Source organism: Cryptomeria japonica, chromosome 5 (assembly GCF_030272615.1).
Source record: "Cryptomeria japonica chromosome 5, Sugi_1.0, whole genome shotgun sequence".
Classification (NCBI taxonomy): Eukaryota; Viridiplantae; Streptophyta; class Pinopsida; order Cupressales; family Cupressaceae; genus Cryptomeria; species Cryptomeria japonica.
In genome coordinates, this window is record NC_081409.1 from 194,419,679 (window position 1) to 194,434,806 (window position 15,128).

At 35.1% G+C, this 15,128-nt stretch overlaps 1 protein-coding gene across 7 annotated transcripts in view; it reads left to right on the top strand.

Moving 5' to 3' along the window:
• Nucleotides 1-15,128, top strand: part of LOC131027990 (uncharacterized) — a 200,942-nt gene that overhangs the window by 36,076 nt on the left and 149,738 nt on the right. For all 7 annotated transcript variants that reach the window (XM_057958096.2, XM_057958098.2, XM_057958100.2 and 4 more), the window contains exons 5-6: nt 14,148-14,241; nt 14,339-14,402. In XM_057958096.2, coding sequence (XP_057814079.1) covers nt 14,148-14,241; nt 14,339-14,402 — 158 coding nt within the window. The remainder of the gene's footprint in view (nt 1-14,147; nt 14,242-14,338; nt 14,403-15,128) is intronic.

The following is a 15,128-nucleotide window of genomic DNA, read 5'->3' on the forward strand; positions in this document are numbered from 1 at the left end:
GGGCTTGAATTTCAGTGGTATAAGTGATTGCCAGCAGGTGAATCCACAGTTGCAGCTTGGGGAGGATCAACTTTGCAGATCTGAGCACATTTCACACCATTATCAGTAGGTTGAAGCACTTAAAGTACAAAATTACATCATCTAGGGCCAGCCGTACCATCCACTGTTGCCTGGAATTCATTAAAAATAAACTGAAGGGTTTTAACTTTTATGTGGGATTTCTTGTACAAATCTCATTATCAGCAATAGGAATAAGGGTTGATATCATTCTTTCAGGTTTATGAAGTTAAGGAGGGAGATATGAGCAGATCAGTGTGGGAAATTGACCATTTTCAGTGAATTCTCCCGGGGGTTTGAAGGAAACAGCATCATTCTAGTTAATTTATGTAAGATTTGTTTTTTGTAATTTTTTACTAGAGGAAATAAACTCATGGGAGCAGTTAGGACTCCTTGATAGTTCCTGTAGCAGCACCTGGACTCATTTATGCTAATAAAGCAGTCCTCCAGGCAAGGCGTGGGACCCCTGGTAGGCCAATTTTGGCTTGTCTTTGGTGAATTCCATTGTTAATTGGTTTTTAATAATTGGTGTAACACATTCAGTCATTCTGAAATTTTATTTCAGTCATTAGCTTATGTTTATTGTTATCTATCAATTGCATCATTCAATTCCCAACCATTCATACTTTGCAAAACACAAAAAAAGTGAAAAAACCACAAACAAACAAACAAGAATCAATTTCCTTCTCGCTGGTTAAAGAATACAAAAGTCAGAAAAGTGAGTCAGTTTGCTACATTCCTAAGTCAGCATCTTTCAATTTGCTTGTAAGATCTACTGGAAACAAAGTAGTGCTTCTGTGTTTTCTTCCTTTTTAGATAATGCATCAGCTAACACATTTTCTTTCCATTCCTTATAAATGATCTTGAATCTTGATATTGTATTCCAATATATTAGTGATCCATGTTTGCTGCTCCTCTGACATTAGGTTCTGCTTTGGAAAGTACTTGACTCTCCATCAAATTCATGTGCCATTGCTTGATTTCATGTATTATTTCCAACATTTCCTTCTCATAAATGGGTTTCCTGAGATTCATATCCTTGTTGTTGATTCTCAAACCCTACAAGTTGTCTTCGTTGCATTATAATAGCCCCAAGCCATCCCTAAAGCATCACATTCCACAACCAATGTCTTGCTAAATTCCAAAATAACTAATCTTGGGGTGGTGTACATGGCTTTTTTCGGTTTGCTTGGTTCATGTGACTTCTTCATTGGAATGGAAGGCACGTTTCTTTATTGTGTTGTGAGCAGGTCAGCAATTGACCTATGGTTCTTGATAAGTCATTCGTGTTACCTTGCAAGACCCTGCAATGTTTTGAGCATTTTTGAAATCTCTAAGTTGAGCATTGCTTTGGTCATATTTGGATCTGCTTTGACCCTGTCTTGTGAAACTAGGACCTAATCATTCCACCTCTTGTACACTAAATGGACAATTAAAAGGTTTGGAAAAAAGCTATGTTTTTTTGGAAAAATTGTAGCATTATATCTATAGTTTGAAAGATATTCCTCTGAAGTCTATTTGTGAATGAGTATATCACAAGGTTGCTAGGAGACTGTATTAGTATTGGTATTGGAGACTGGTACTGGTACATGGGTACTTGGAGATGCCATTTAAAAAAATATAATTTAATAAATTATTAATTTGCTAACATTAAAACTGAAAATATTATGACATTAAACTTTCAAAAAAAGAGTATTGGTAAAGTTAAACAATAACTTTAAAGTTTAAACATACAAATGTAAAAGAGTTCATACTACATATTGATTTACATAGTAAAGTTCAGAAATGTTGATAGCCTATTAGGCTGATACACATACAAAAATAAAAAATCAGAAATCTATTTGATTCACTTCTATGTCATCCATTTCTAGGACTTCGGTTGTGATACTCTCCAAATACTTATCACTCTCAAGCTCAGGGTACAATATTGGTAGTAGAATTGGCGGTAAATCATTGAGGCCATTCGCTTCAATCACTTCATACACCAAGCTTGCAACTTCACCATTAGGTGAAATTTAGTCCCACCTAGACTCTCTACGAGAGAGAAGGCGAAGTGAGCTATGAATGTACATTAGTTTCTTTGCTTTCTTTGGCCCTAGTCAGTGCCTCTTTAGTGTATGAATAAAAACTATAAGTACTCCAAGTCCTCTCACAAGATGAAGAGTTGGTTACTTGTGAGAGTAATCTTATTACAAATTAGGGGTTTCATCTCCATGATTCTACATCCACTTCCACCACCACTCTATAGTGTCTTTCTTTGCATGCATATCATATAAGGTTTCCATGGAAGAAAGATCACTATGCCCACGTGAAAACTTATTCCATTGAGTCCTTATAATTGAAGTATCCTCACCTTGGCCATAAATCTTTTTTATTGGAGCCTATATCCCTTCAAATGGAGCCTTCTTATTGTTCACTTGTATATAATACTCTTTAGGATTTTAAGCATAAGCAACACCATGAAGGGTGTGTTAAGTTTGTTCCATCGTCCATGTATCTTTTCTTCTATCAAAGGATATAGAGAAAGATCTCTTGCAGCTATTATTTTCTTAACTCTTTCACATATGGAATCTATTTCTTCATAAATTTCTTCGAAACATGGCTCGTTTGATTTTGCAATTTTGATTACCTCACATATGGGCTTATTAAAGTTGACAACAAATTTAACATCAGCCCAAAATGGTCATCAAGGACCATTCCTCTCACGTCAACTGCAATATCTAATGTAGATTGTCTCCAAGCTGCCCATGCATCACTAACTACTTTGGAACGTAAAACTCCTTTGACTTCACAAAGACACTCTAAGAAGGATAAAGTAAAAAGAAAACTGTGTATCACAAGAGGAGTTCCACCTTGACAGATTGGTTTTTGGGCGTGGTCAAGGCTTCTAAATGCCCTACGTCCTATCCACTAATGCAAGACAAAACAAATGAACCCCAAAACGAGTCATCACTTCTACACATTTATTGCTACTTATAAATTGTTACCACCTTTGAAATACAATATGACTAAACTCCATATTCAGTGATCAAAATATTAAAAATAATTATTCTTATAATTTCAATAATCACAAGCATAATAGCAATTTTTAACAATGCTACAAAAGAAACATACATTCAATTGTAACTCCCAAACTATAATAGCTAGCTAAACATAAATTGTCACTTTCCAATTTTGAGTAAAAATTAGATCCAAGGGATATAACCTTAAAATCTCACATTGCAAAAGATTTTCATCGTAAAAATCAACTCAAATGATCACTACTACAGGTTAATAATGTGATATCCACATCCATACATTATGGATTACAAATGATTACAATGATAGCTTAAAACACAATGACAACTTGAAAACATAGTTTACAAGCATTCTCAACATGCAACTTTTCAATTTCTTAAGAATTGCAATCTACGACAAAGCATACAATATCATGAGAGCCTTGCACAATCTTGAAGATGTTCCTTCAAGGATTTCAAGTTGCCACCGACAGTGTTTAGTGTACCTTTCAACAATGTGGGACCTTGAGGTCCATCCAGCTAGATTGGGATAGCAAGAACATAACAACTTCACACACATTAGATAAATCAATACATGCCACAATTTGGGTTTACACAACACAAATTGGATTTGGTTCAAAGTTCATGATATTGGATTCACATGATCAAACTCAAGCAAGGAAGAGCTATTAGCTAGGGCATGCAGAGCATCATCACTTTAGTTGGTCATGAATAAAATCAAGTTGAGGATGCTAAATAACCTTGTGTAAACATTTACCAATATAGATGTTTTTCCATGAACTTTTCCTCAACCAATGTGTTGATACAATTTTACTTCACAATAATTTATTACCATCTATTGTGAAAATTTTCTCTTATTGGGCTTGTTAAATATAAAATTTGATGGGTTTTGTTAATTAAAGTTTATTCTCTCTCACGACAACCACACATTTCATTACAAGTATGTTGGGCTAAGACCACTCCAAGCCCTCGTTACTACTCAATTCTTATTGCACATACTATGATTACGATTTCACAGTTTTGGTCTTCAACAAGGGAAAATATATTGTGAATTCATGGAACACTACCTAGTTCTCTGCATACTTCATTACAAATCTATATCCATTCTCCTACAAAATAAAACCCTCCAAACATTCAAAATTTCAATTTTTATCTTTTTCCAAATTTCTTGAGAACGCATAAATACACCAACCTCCATTAATAGAGTTCAAGGAGCTACTTTTTAAAAACTTAAAAGATGGAAAGTAACTATACCATTTTAACACATTCAATTCATGCTCAATATAAGATTTAACATTCTTTTGTTCAATGTAACAAGAAATGCACAAATTCTTCTATAGCATACACAAATGGAATTAAAATTCTTTGGTTTCCCTTTGACAAGAATACCTAATCCCATTCATTCAAACCCAAGATGAAGATAAACTTCTTTAATGTCCCCAAATCTGGTTGTGCAAAATATGTAATTTTTGTAATATTATTAATTTTTGGTAATTTTTTTTGGTTTTGTGACATTTAATAGCTATGCTAAACTATGAAATAGAAAACTCTACACTATATTCGACAGTTAACATGAAATGTGAAAAACTGAGAAAATAAACTATTTTGTTTTAGATTGCAGGAATCCGGTAGCCCCCCCCATAAACTGTAGTGTACTGGGTAAACTTTTTAACATGATCATTGACGTTGGGCACGACACACCCTCAAGTACCATGTGGGTTGGAGGGAGATTGGACCTCGTGCCTACCATAAGAAGCTCTTGCCATTTGAGCTAGGCCCCTAGCCCAAGAAAATAAACTAATTTAATTGGAATAGAATGTGAATTTTGTATTTTTCTCAATTTATATTTTTGTTTTTCTGTTTTCTTAATACAAGCTACATCACAAAAATAAACAATCAGATTTAGGAACTGAATATACCATAATTTAATAAATATAACTTACTTGATAAAGTAGTAATCTAAGTTAATTTGATTATTTTATTAATATGTTATATTTAATATCCCTTTTATGAAACATCAACCAACTTTTGGGCAGCGGTATAAGTTATGAAAGGTGATTGAGGTGACCTCAGTGGGAAGTATAAGTCTGAAAGACTTGAGTCATCAAACCCCAAATAGCCAATAATATCAATTAAACAAATATGTGATGACTATCAATTCATAGCATTTGTTGCTCACACAATAATGCCAATTATTAGAAACAATGGTTACATACCCTTGAATGAAACTAAATGGTCCAACTCATATTTGAAAGCAATGTGGGGGATTAATCATTAATAGTAATAATACTTTTTTATTGTATTGTTGATAAAGAATACAGACCAACAATTTGCAGCATCGTAGATTTAATTAAGTGCATATATAAAATGGGCACAATATACTATGACAATAGTTAAATTATGGATCTGTAATGTCTCCATTTTTACGCCTTCCTATTTTGCTAGGTGTTGTGCGAATCGCACACCCATCCCCGTCTTGGACAGGGACCCCCCAGTTTGTGCCTTTTTGTCCTTGCGGAAGAGGAAGGGGATATGAAGGGTCAAGTGTCGCTAAAACCAAATTCGGCCTCTAGGGCCATATTGCGATCTTAGAACTCCCCAATTCTCGCAAAATCGCCTAAATGTGAAGAAAGAGTTAAGGCCTGCAATGACGTTGAAATGCCGATTTTCGCCAAGGGATACAAAGGAGATAAAGAATGCAAAGTGCCAAGGTTGACAAACTCGCCCAAGTGCCAAAACTCGCACTTTTTAGTGAAAAGTTGGCAAAAATGCCCCAAATGGCCAAATTTAGACCTTTTAGCCAAAATGTTAAAAAGTGAAAGTTGGCAAAAGTGCCCAAAGGGCCGAATTTGGACCTTTAAGTGAAAATCTGAAAAGTGAAAAGTTGGCAAAAATGCCCCAAATGGCCAAATTCGGACCTTTTAGCCAAAATGTTAAAAAGTGAAAGTTGACAAAAGTGCCCAAAGGGCCGAATTTGGACCTTTAAGTGAAAATCTAAAAAGTGAAGTTGGCAAAAATGCCCCAAATGGCCAAATTCGGACCTTTTAGCCAAAATGTTAAAAAGTGAAAGTTGGCAAAAGTGCCCAAAGGGCCGAATTGGGACCTTTAAGTGAAAATCTGAAAAGTGAAAAGTTGGCAAAAGTGCCCCAAATGGCCAAATTCGGACCTTTTAGCCAAAATGTTAAAAAGTGAAAGTTGGCAAAACACTCCAAAATCCCAAAGTTTGCAAAAGTGCCCAAAATCCCGAAATTCACCATTAAGGGGTGAAAATGTCAAAGTTTTGAAAACTTTTTGAACGCCCCTCTTGCCCGAAATTGCCAAGAACAACTAAATTCGTGGAAGGAGTAAAAGCGTCAAAACTTGGGAAATTTTCAAATGACTCTCGAGAATTGCAGGTGTCCATCTGAGCTGCGCCAGAATTGGGTGCTTAGCCGTGCGTCTCCAGTCTGAAAATCTTCCAAGTCCCTTTGAAGATTGCACCGTTCCTGCAAGGTTGTGAGCTATTCTGGCCAAGCAGGAATTGGTTATGTTGAATCCATCTCTACCCGCATACCCATGTTGTTAGTTTTAGATCTCCTAACCCTTTCCTTTTGCCCTTTATTATGTAATTCGAGAATCGCAGCAGACCAGCTTGTTGCAAATCGTAAGTCCCCTCGTGCTCCCAGCAAATCACATCTACCACTGAGTAATCCTGCAGTCAAAACCTGACAATCAAAACCTTGAGGTTGTCCCCTTTGATCAAACAAAAAACAGCATTAGGGATTTCCTTATCTCAAGAGAGGATAGGATACTCAACGAGTACATTCTATTCTGCGTTGGCCGGATGAAGTCACAAGTTGAACGATTTTAGACACGTCAACACTAGGGTTGGCCAGTTTTCAGGGTTCTTGGAGGTTTCCAATTTTGCAAGGAGTGTTCCTATATTCTTGGTGAGCTCAGTTCTTAGTTTCAATGGGTTTCTTCAACATTTGGTTTATATAGTAAGTGCTTGCATGGCACCAATCTTTTTGGTTTTTTTTGGGTTTGTTCTCTTTGGTCATTGGAGAACACTGCTATTTATAGTAAGTGCTTACACGGCGCTAATCTTTTTGATTTTTTTTGGTTTGTTCTCTTTGGTCCTCAGTGAACATTGCTATTTATAGTAAGTGTTTGCATGGCGCTAATCTTTCATGTTTTTTCTAAGTTTGTTCTCTCTGGTCTTTGGAGAACATTGCTATGCTTTCATGACACTTATCTTTTTGGATTTTTTTGGTTTTGTTCTCTTTGGTCCTCGAAGAACAATGCCATTTATAGTATGAGCTCGTGTTAGTATCAGTTGTCACCTTACAGATTCAGTTGTTTCTGGCAATGTTACTATTTTGGGATAGTTGGTGATTGCGTTAATTATCTTGATGACTTGTGGTCCTTGGAGAACATTGCTATTTATAGTATGAGCTCGTGTTGGCATCTGTTATCTTTTGATAGTTTTAGTTGGTTTAGGTAGTGTTACTATTTTGGGACAGTTGGTGATTACGTTGATAATGATATCTTGACAACTTATGGTGTTTTGAGGTATTATTTAAATAGCGTTAATTTATTAGTTAAAATGTATATATATATTTTTTGTAAATTTAATAAAAAATTATATTGGTGCCTAGGGAGTTATAAGGTTTTAAATTATTTAATAAACTAACTTTATATTGGTGCCTAGGGAGTTATAAAGTTTTAAATTATTTAATTAAGTGTTGTTTGGAAGTGGGCGCTAACATAGGAGAACATAGGGAGTTGATTAAATTATAATTAGGGCGTTGAGTTTGGAGCTTATAAAAAGGTATTTTGGAGCTCATTTGCTCTATGTTGAAGATAATTAGTTTTGATATTTTCTTTGATGGAAAGAAAACCTTTTGTGGTTTTTGGAGTTGGTTCAACTCAGCTTTCCAGAGGACAAAATCCCTTTTGGAAAAGATTGGCTATGGAAGTGGAAGATCTACTCTGGCTGATTGGTGGAAATATCATACAGGTATTTCACATGTGCATTTAGTTGAGATATTTTGCGTGGTTCCCTTTAGTGGGAAATTTGCAAGATTTGGGATATATTGCTGCATTTTTGGAATTGTAAGAGTGGGTACATTGCTTATTTCATTTGGGGTAGAAGTTAAATATTTGTGAAGCTTTGACTGTTCGATTATTTGGAGTTTTGGGTTGTTCATGGTGACATATGTTAGCGTGGATTTGTGCTTGCCAACCTCAGCAATTCATGGGATTTCAGTAAGGGTTTGAAGCTGGTCTTTGGAATAAGCTATTTGATTTGATTTTGGATGGTTTGAATCATTATTTAGTTGGAAAACCTTCCTTGCTGCTACGTGAAGGCACTGGACTACCTAAGTGCTCATTGATAAACTCAAATTTCTGATTTATATGGTTTGCGATAGTAATAGTTTGGCATGGTTGTAGGCAGAAAAGTGGGACAATTTTTTGAAGCATAATAATTAGATATATGATTGCTACAAGGCATTGAATACTATGTTGTTGATGGCCATTTTTAATTGTGGCGTGGTTTGTAGATGGTCAGTTACCCCTACGGGTATTGTAGTTTGCAGCACCTGTCTTACTATGTTCTTCTTAGACTTTGACCGTAGTGGAGTGCTGATGGTGGCTGTTTCATTAGAAGCTCTTCTTTCCTCCGCCATTGCCCGTTCCATGTCGGCTTTGGCTTCCTGAAGTCTTTCCTTCTTCGTACGGGGGTCTGGATATACTGCTTTCTTTGTTTGTTACCTAGTGATCACCAACACTTTCATGGCCAACATGTTTACCACTTTTTTCTTTGGGCAATCAGCCTCTTCGTGATTTTTCAGGTCTTCACCATTTGCATAATAAACTTGCATTGTTATTTTGATTGCTCTGACAGTCCTGCACGAAGTGATCCTATTCATTACATTTTCATCACTAGATCGTGGGTCTCCCATTCGCGTCGTACTATATCTTGCTTAGTGGGAAACTGTTGTTATTATTGTAGCGGTTGTTATTATTCCCTCGCTTCTTGTTACGGTACTTGCCAGGTGATGTGTTTTGGATTGGCAGGTGGTTTTGGTGGCGTGGTGGATGGGCTTGCTTGTTCCCCTTGGGCAAAGAGCACTTGTGTGCTCCTCATTTTTAAGGTAGCAAAAATTTATTGGGGAAAAAATTGGCAAACCAAAAGTATAAGCTTTTTTGAAAAAATAAAGAAAAAATCGGCAAAAAATCAGGAAAAGATCAGATTTAAAAAAGGACAAAAAATTGTAGAGAAAGAGACAAAAAATGTTTTTATTAAAAACTTAAGGGCATTTCCATAGCATAGAGAAATAAAGAGCAAATAAAATAGAGTTAACCCATGAATTGTAGAAAATTATTTTTTGTTTATTTTTTGTTGTTTATATAATTATATTCATATTGTTGATTACATAGGCAAATATTCAGTTGACTTTTTAAGAGGGCAGTCACCAAATACACCAAATAGTTGTCGAAGTCTGACATCAAGTATTAGCTAAGTCTATGAAGTAACTGAGATCAAAAGTTAACAGACAAATAGTAAAAGTGGAAGCCATTTTGAAGTGATCCAAGAATGTCGTTGTGATTGAGGCAGGGAGTTTTGTAGGGTTAACTCAATATTTTAGAAAGCTTATCAAATCATATTCCACAATTGCAATGCTTTATATCATAGCAACAAAAATCTTTTGGGAAAAAGTCGGAAAACCAAAGGTACTAGATTTTTTAAAATAGTGGGCAAAAAATTGGATTTTAAAAAATTGTAGAAAAATAGACACAAACTACTTTTTTAAAAACTTGAGGGCATTTTCATAGCATAGAAATATATAGAGCTAAAATAGAGTTTACCCCATGATTGTAGAAAATAGATTTTTGTTGTTAATATTCATATTGCTGATTACATAGGCAAATATTCATTTAACTTTTTAAAAGGGCAGTCACCAAATACAGCAAATAGTTGTCTAAGTCTGAGATCAAAGATTAGCTAAGTCTATGAAGTAGCTGAGATCAAAATTTATCAGATAGAGATCCGGCTATTATTAGAAATTTAGTAAAAGTGGAAGCTATTTTGAAGTGATTGAAGACTTTCATTGTGATTGAGGCAAGGCGCTTTCTAGGGGTAGTTCAATATTTGAGAAAGCTTATCAAATCATATTCCACAGTTGCAATGCTTTATATTCACTGATGGCAATTGGTAAGTTTTTTATATGGGGTAGAATTCAAAAAAAGGCATTTGTTTAGCTGAAGTAAAAGATTAGCAAGTTTTGGCAATACCTAGCTTGCAACTACTATTTTAGGTAGAGACAAATTTTAATGATTGTGTTGGAGGCTCTTTTATTACGACTGTCATGCCCCCGATCTGACAACGACCCAGTCGCATGAAATGCTCTTACCATTAATTAGAAAATCGTCTCATTTATGAGATTTCATGATTTTCAATGATCTTAGACCAAAGTAATCAATGCACCTGGTGGTAATTACCTCCATAAAGCATGATGAAGGAAACAATCATACTACATCAAACACCAAGCATTCTAAGTATCCACATCGATTCCTAAATAAGTAACAACGAATAGATAAGAGACATTTGGAACTCTAGGCGTATAGAAATACGATTGGAAATCATTCATAAGTGTAGAAACAAATTCAATAAAATTATAAATATGTAAAGAGCTGAGAACGAATATGTGTAGGAATTGCAAGCAAAGAGTATGAGGAATATTGGCATCGCCTCAAGAGGACCTCATCTTAGAGTGCCTCTTCTGCCAACTACAGCAATCAAGGATGAGAAGCAACGATTACACCTCTGCACCCAACACATTTGAATAAACAGGAAACCATTCTTTGGAAATTAGCGATTAAGGAAGGATAGAGATTCTCTTAAACAACATCATTAAGGCACTTAACAATAATCCGTTAGTTTGAGTTATGAAGAGATGTCTCTAAGAAGAGTATGACCTCCCACGGGAATGGCAACATCTAAGAGTCGTCTCTTCTCAAGGAAACGTGAAACTATAAAGGGAAACATCCAAGAGTCGTCTCTTCTCAAGGAAATGTGAAACTATAAAGGGCAACAACAGGAAGAATTATGGGGGATATCCGTCACAACAGATATAAGTTTAATACTATAGAAGACCAATATATATTATCAATCAGATCAGAACAGAACTGTTATTAAGTTACAGGCAGTAACATCCTTGTTCTTGGTGGTATGCACGGGGATGTGTTTAATAAGTATGCTTAATATATGAAGCCTGATAATGTTCTTATGCAAAATTAATAGTAATATTAATATGGACTGTAATATGTATGACAGTCATACTCAATTTCATATATATTCATAATACATAAGAAATTAGTATACTTACAGTCTAAATCATGTTATTATTGTCAGTATTTAAGAAGATTAGAATGAGCTGTTCCAAAGAGGGGCAGTCTAAATCCAAGCAATAGGTTAAGTCCCAAGATAGGGTGGGGATCAGCGATCCATAAGCCTTGAGGGCATAGACCCAAGATAGGTAAGGGCTTGGATCTGTAAACTTTGAGGGAACCTATTGTATCTGGTCTCTAAGTGCTTTGGTAACATATATAGACCTTTCTCCCTTAAAACCGAACCAGTAACAAGGTTTGATATCTATATTAAGAACTATGTATAATGAAATTAATCATCTAATGAGGAAAATAAATAAGCACTTGTTAATAACTAATAAATTGAAGAATATCAATGACCGGCTTCATGATTAGTCTCTCAATCAATTTTAGTATATTGAAATAGATTAATTATGTTAATCAGGTAGGGGACATTACATCACCTATGTAAGCTTTTTTGTTGTCATTCAAATTTATTTCGTGGAGCACTTTGAATATATTGCTCACTTAATGAGTTGTATGTCTTTGTTTGAGCAAAATTAACTATATCAATTATAAATTAAATATTGTTTATCTATATCTATATATATTATATATGTCTTTAGATGTTTAGTGCTGTGGTCGAAACACTCCAATGGTGAGGCAGCCACCAAGGTTCAAACTCTTGTTGGCCCATTTGGCTCGCAGGCTTTTTGCCTTTTGTTGGGTCGTTGAGCTCATGGGTTTGAACCTATGTTACCCTGAGCTCCGGGACATGGACGACAGGGGACGAGGGTATGTGTTTTCGGGACAGTGACTTTTTTTGCCAATTTTTGTGACTGATTTTTTTTGCCAATTTTTGTGACTGATTTTTTTTGCCAATTTTTGGGATGACTAGGGGACAGCAAAGGGGACGGCTATATAAAAATAGGGAAATTTAAAATATTTATATGAAAACATGGATAAAACATGCACATATACACTATAGAACCTTAACTTATAAGAACTAACAAATTTCTTATGGCAAATTTGTGTTAAATTGAGAGTCAAAGTCAAATTGCTTATAGAATTCATTGTTTCACTGCCTATATGCAGAATTTATAGGGACATCCCCTATGAGTCCCTTGTCCCTGGGACGTCCTTGAGATGGGGATGCCTGAAAAAAACTCGGGGACGTGTCCTCGAGTAATGTGGGTTTGAACAAGTGAAGTGTGGGGAATGATGAACCCCCTGAAAATGGACAAAATAACAAAATTTTTCAATGTTGATTCCACATCGACTCTTATTTCATCTCGGATCAACCCTATTTCTAAGCAATTCAGTAATTTCACGAGTTTTGTAGGGTTTTGCAAGTTTTTACAATGATTTTTTTCACTTGTTTTGCCATTTTTGGGGGATTTTGAACATGAATTTAATGTGAAATATCATTAAAATTTGGGTTAACGATTTTTTCGTGAATTGGGATTTTTTTGAGGAATAAATCGGCTGGCTCTAGGACTCAGGATTAATCAGGTATAATCACAATTTTTTGCAGACTATTGCTTCTATGGTCTACAGTGGAGACTTCACAAATTCTGCAAAACTTCCAACTGTTACACACCAATTGAGAAGCCTAAATGACTCCTCCAAGATCACCTATTGCAGATAATTTCACTACCAAAAATGGTCTCAGGGTTTTCCATCCCGCGCCTGCAAATCTGAGCATTTCCTTAGAAACTAAAATATAGAAATAATTAATCATTCCACCCTTAAGTATCAATCCCCAAGCCATTTAAATAATATTGATTTCAGTTCCCATAAGGTTGCCACCATTAGTTAAGTGACTTAAAATAATATTAATTTTCTAAAGTCACTTTAATAATTATTTAATATTACCTTTTAACTTCCCATTTGGTAATAATATTAAATAATTAAATTTAATTCCTCTTTTTGAAACAATTTAGTTGTAAGGAATTAAATAATATTTTATTTCCCAACCTGTCAAAATTGGGATATTGCACAACAATTTGAGGCTCTGAATTATCTTTAGTTTTGACAATAACAATGATACCATTACCTTATGCGGGCTGTTTTCTCTGTTGTTAGTGGCTTGGCCTCCTTGTCTTTGCAAGCTTTTCTTATGCCTGCTGTTTTGAAGTTTTCCAACCTCTTGTATGCCAACAAAAAATGCCAATCATGTATCTTGAGGTCTTTCCTCAACCTTTGTGGAGCTTGGCCATTCTTTTCAAGTCCTTTTCTATGACAATCCATCTTGGTTAACATTTAAAACCAAATAATTTAGTGTACTTTTCAAAACTACTAAAATATTCTTGATTGAAAGAAAGAGAATATGGTAGAGTGATCATTGTGCACACCCGGGTTTGAGTTGCATTTTTGTAGAGGATTCTTCTTCCCTCTTCACTCCTATACCTTAATCTTGGAACATTTCCAACATCTCTTTTTTCAGTTTCCCCTTTTCTTGCAGCTCTTCTATGATGCCTGTGATGAGGTCCTTGTGGGTTGTCAATTGAATTTGCTGTTCTCCATTGTTCTCTTCTTCTATGTTGATAGCTGGTATCTGCATAGCCACTAAGGCTAAAATATTTTGATTAGCTTTGTTGGATAGCATCTTCAAGTCAAGGTGAATGTTTTATGTAATTTAAACCATATTTTGTGTTAACAAGTACCTATGCATAATTCATACTGGTCATTTTTACTTATGTTTGAACATATTGCAAGCAGCTGGCCTGAGGCTTTTATCACGACATGCAAATCTATTTCGTTTGCGTCTCTTGGAGAACTCTATGGTCATTCTCAAATGGCTGCAGTCATATTGGTGAGTGAAATATCTTATTTCTCTTAGTTATCTTTGTTTTTCCTATAAACACACCAAATTTTTATGCTGTAGACTCATAGCTTGTGTTGTTTTGCAGCAAACATGGCAATCGGCAGCTGAGAGATGCTGCATTTCCAGCATTTGAGCAGTTTATCTCAGAAGTAATGATGACTATGGTCTTTCAACGTTCATTTCTCTTCATAGATTATTGACATTGTTCATTTTTTTTTTTTAAATAAATATTAATGTCTGTTTGAGATTTTGGAGGAAAGCCTAATTTGCTGTAATCTAACAGAAGTCTCTTTTGTGAATCCTTTTTGGTCCTTTAGGCTAGATGAGTCTTTAAGGTCATTCCCAAATTGTTTAAATTGTGTATATTTAGGGATTTTTGTCACCATTTTTCTCCATGCTTGGTCATATTCAGTTTAGCTGTAATATCTTTGGAGGAATATCGGTAGCCATGGTCTTTTTTATTTAAGATGCTTGTCATATCAATAACATTAATCATCAAACATTATGTAAGATCACTTATTGTTTTTATATCTGCATTTAATGTGTTTGAAGTTGCTAAGAACCTCAAATTTATATGTTGAAGTCCAATCTATGATATAGGTATATAGTTTCCTTTTGGATTTAGTAAAAGAGAATATTTATTTAATATCAATAGTGCAAAATAGGGCATACTGAAGAGCACACTATTATACTTAGAAGGTCCGGGGGGGGGGTGGTTGGGTGCAGGATGAATCAGTATAATAACTAAATTTTTCTTTCCAAAACTTGAGTAGTCACAATAACAATACTTCAAGACTTATTCAAACACAAATGCAAGATCTAGCAGGCAAAAACACATGATTTATGTGGTAACCCTTGTGGGAGAAAACTGTTGA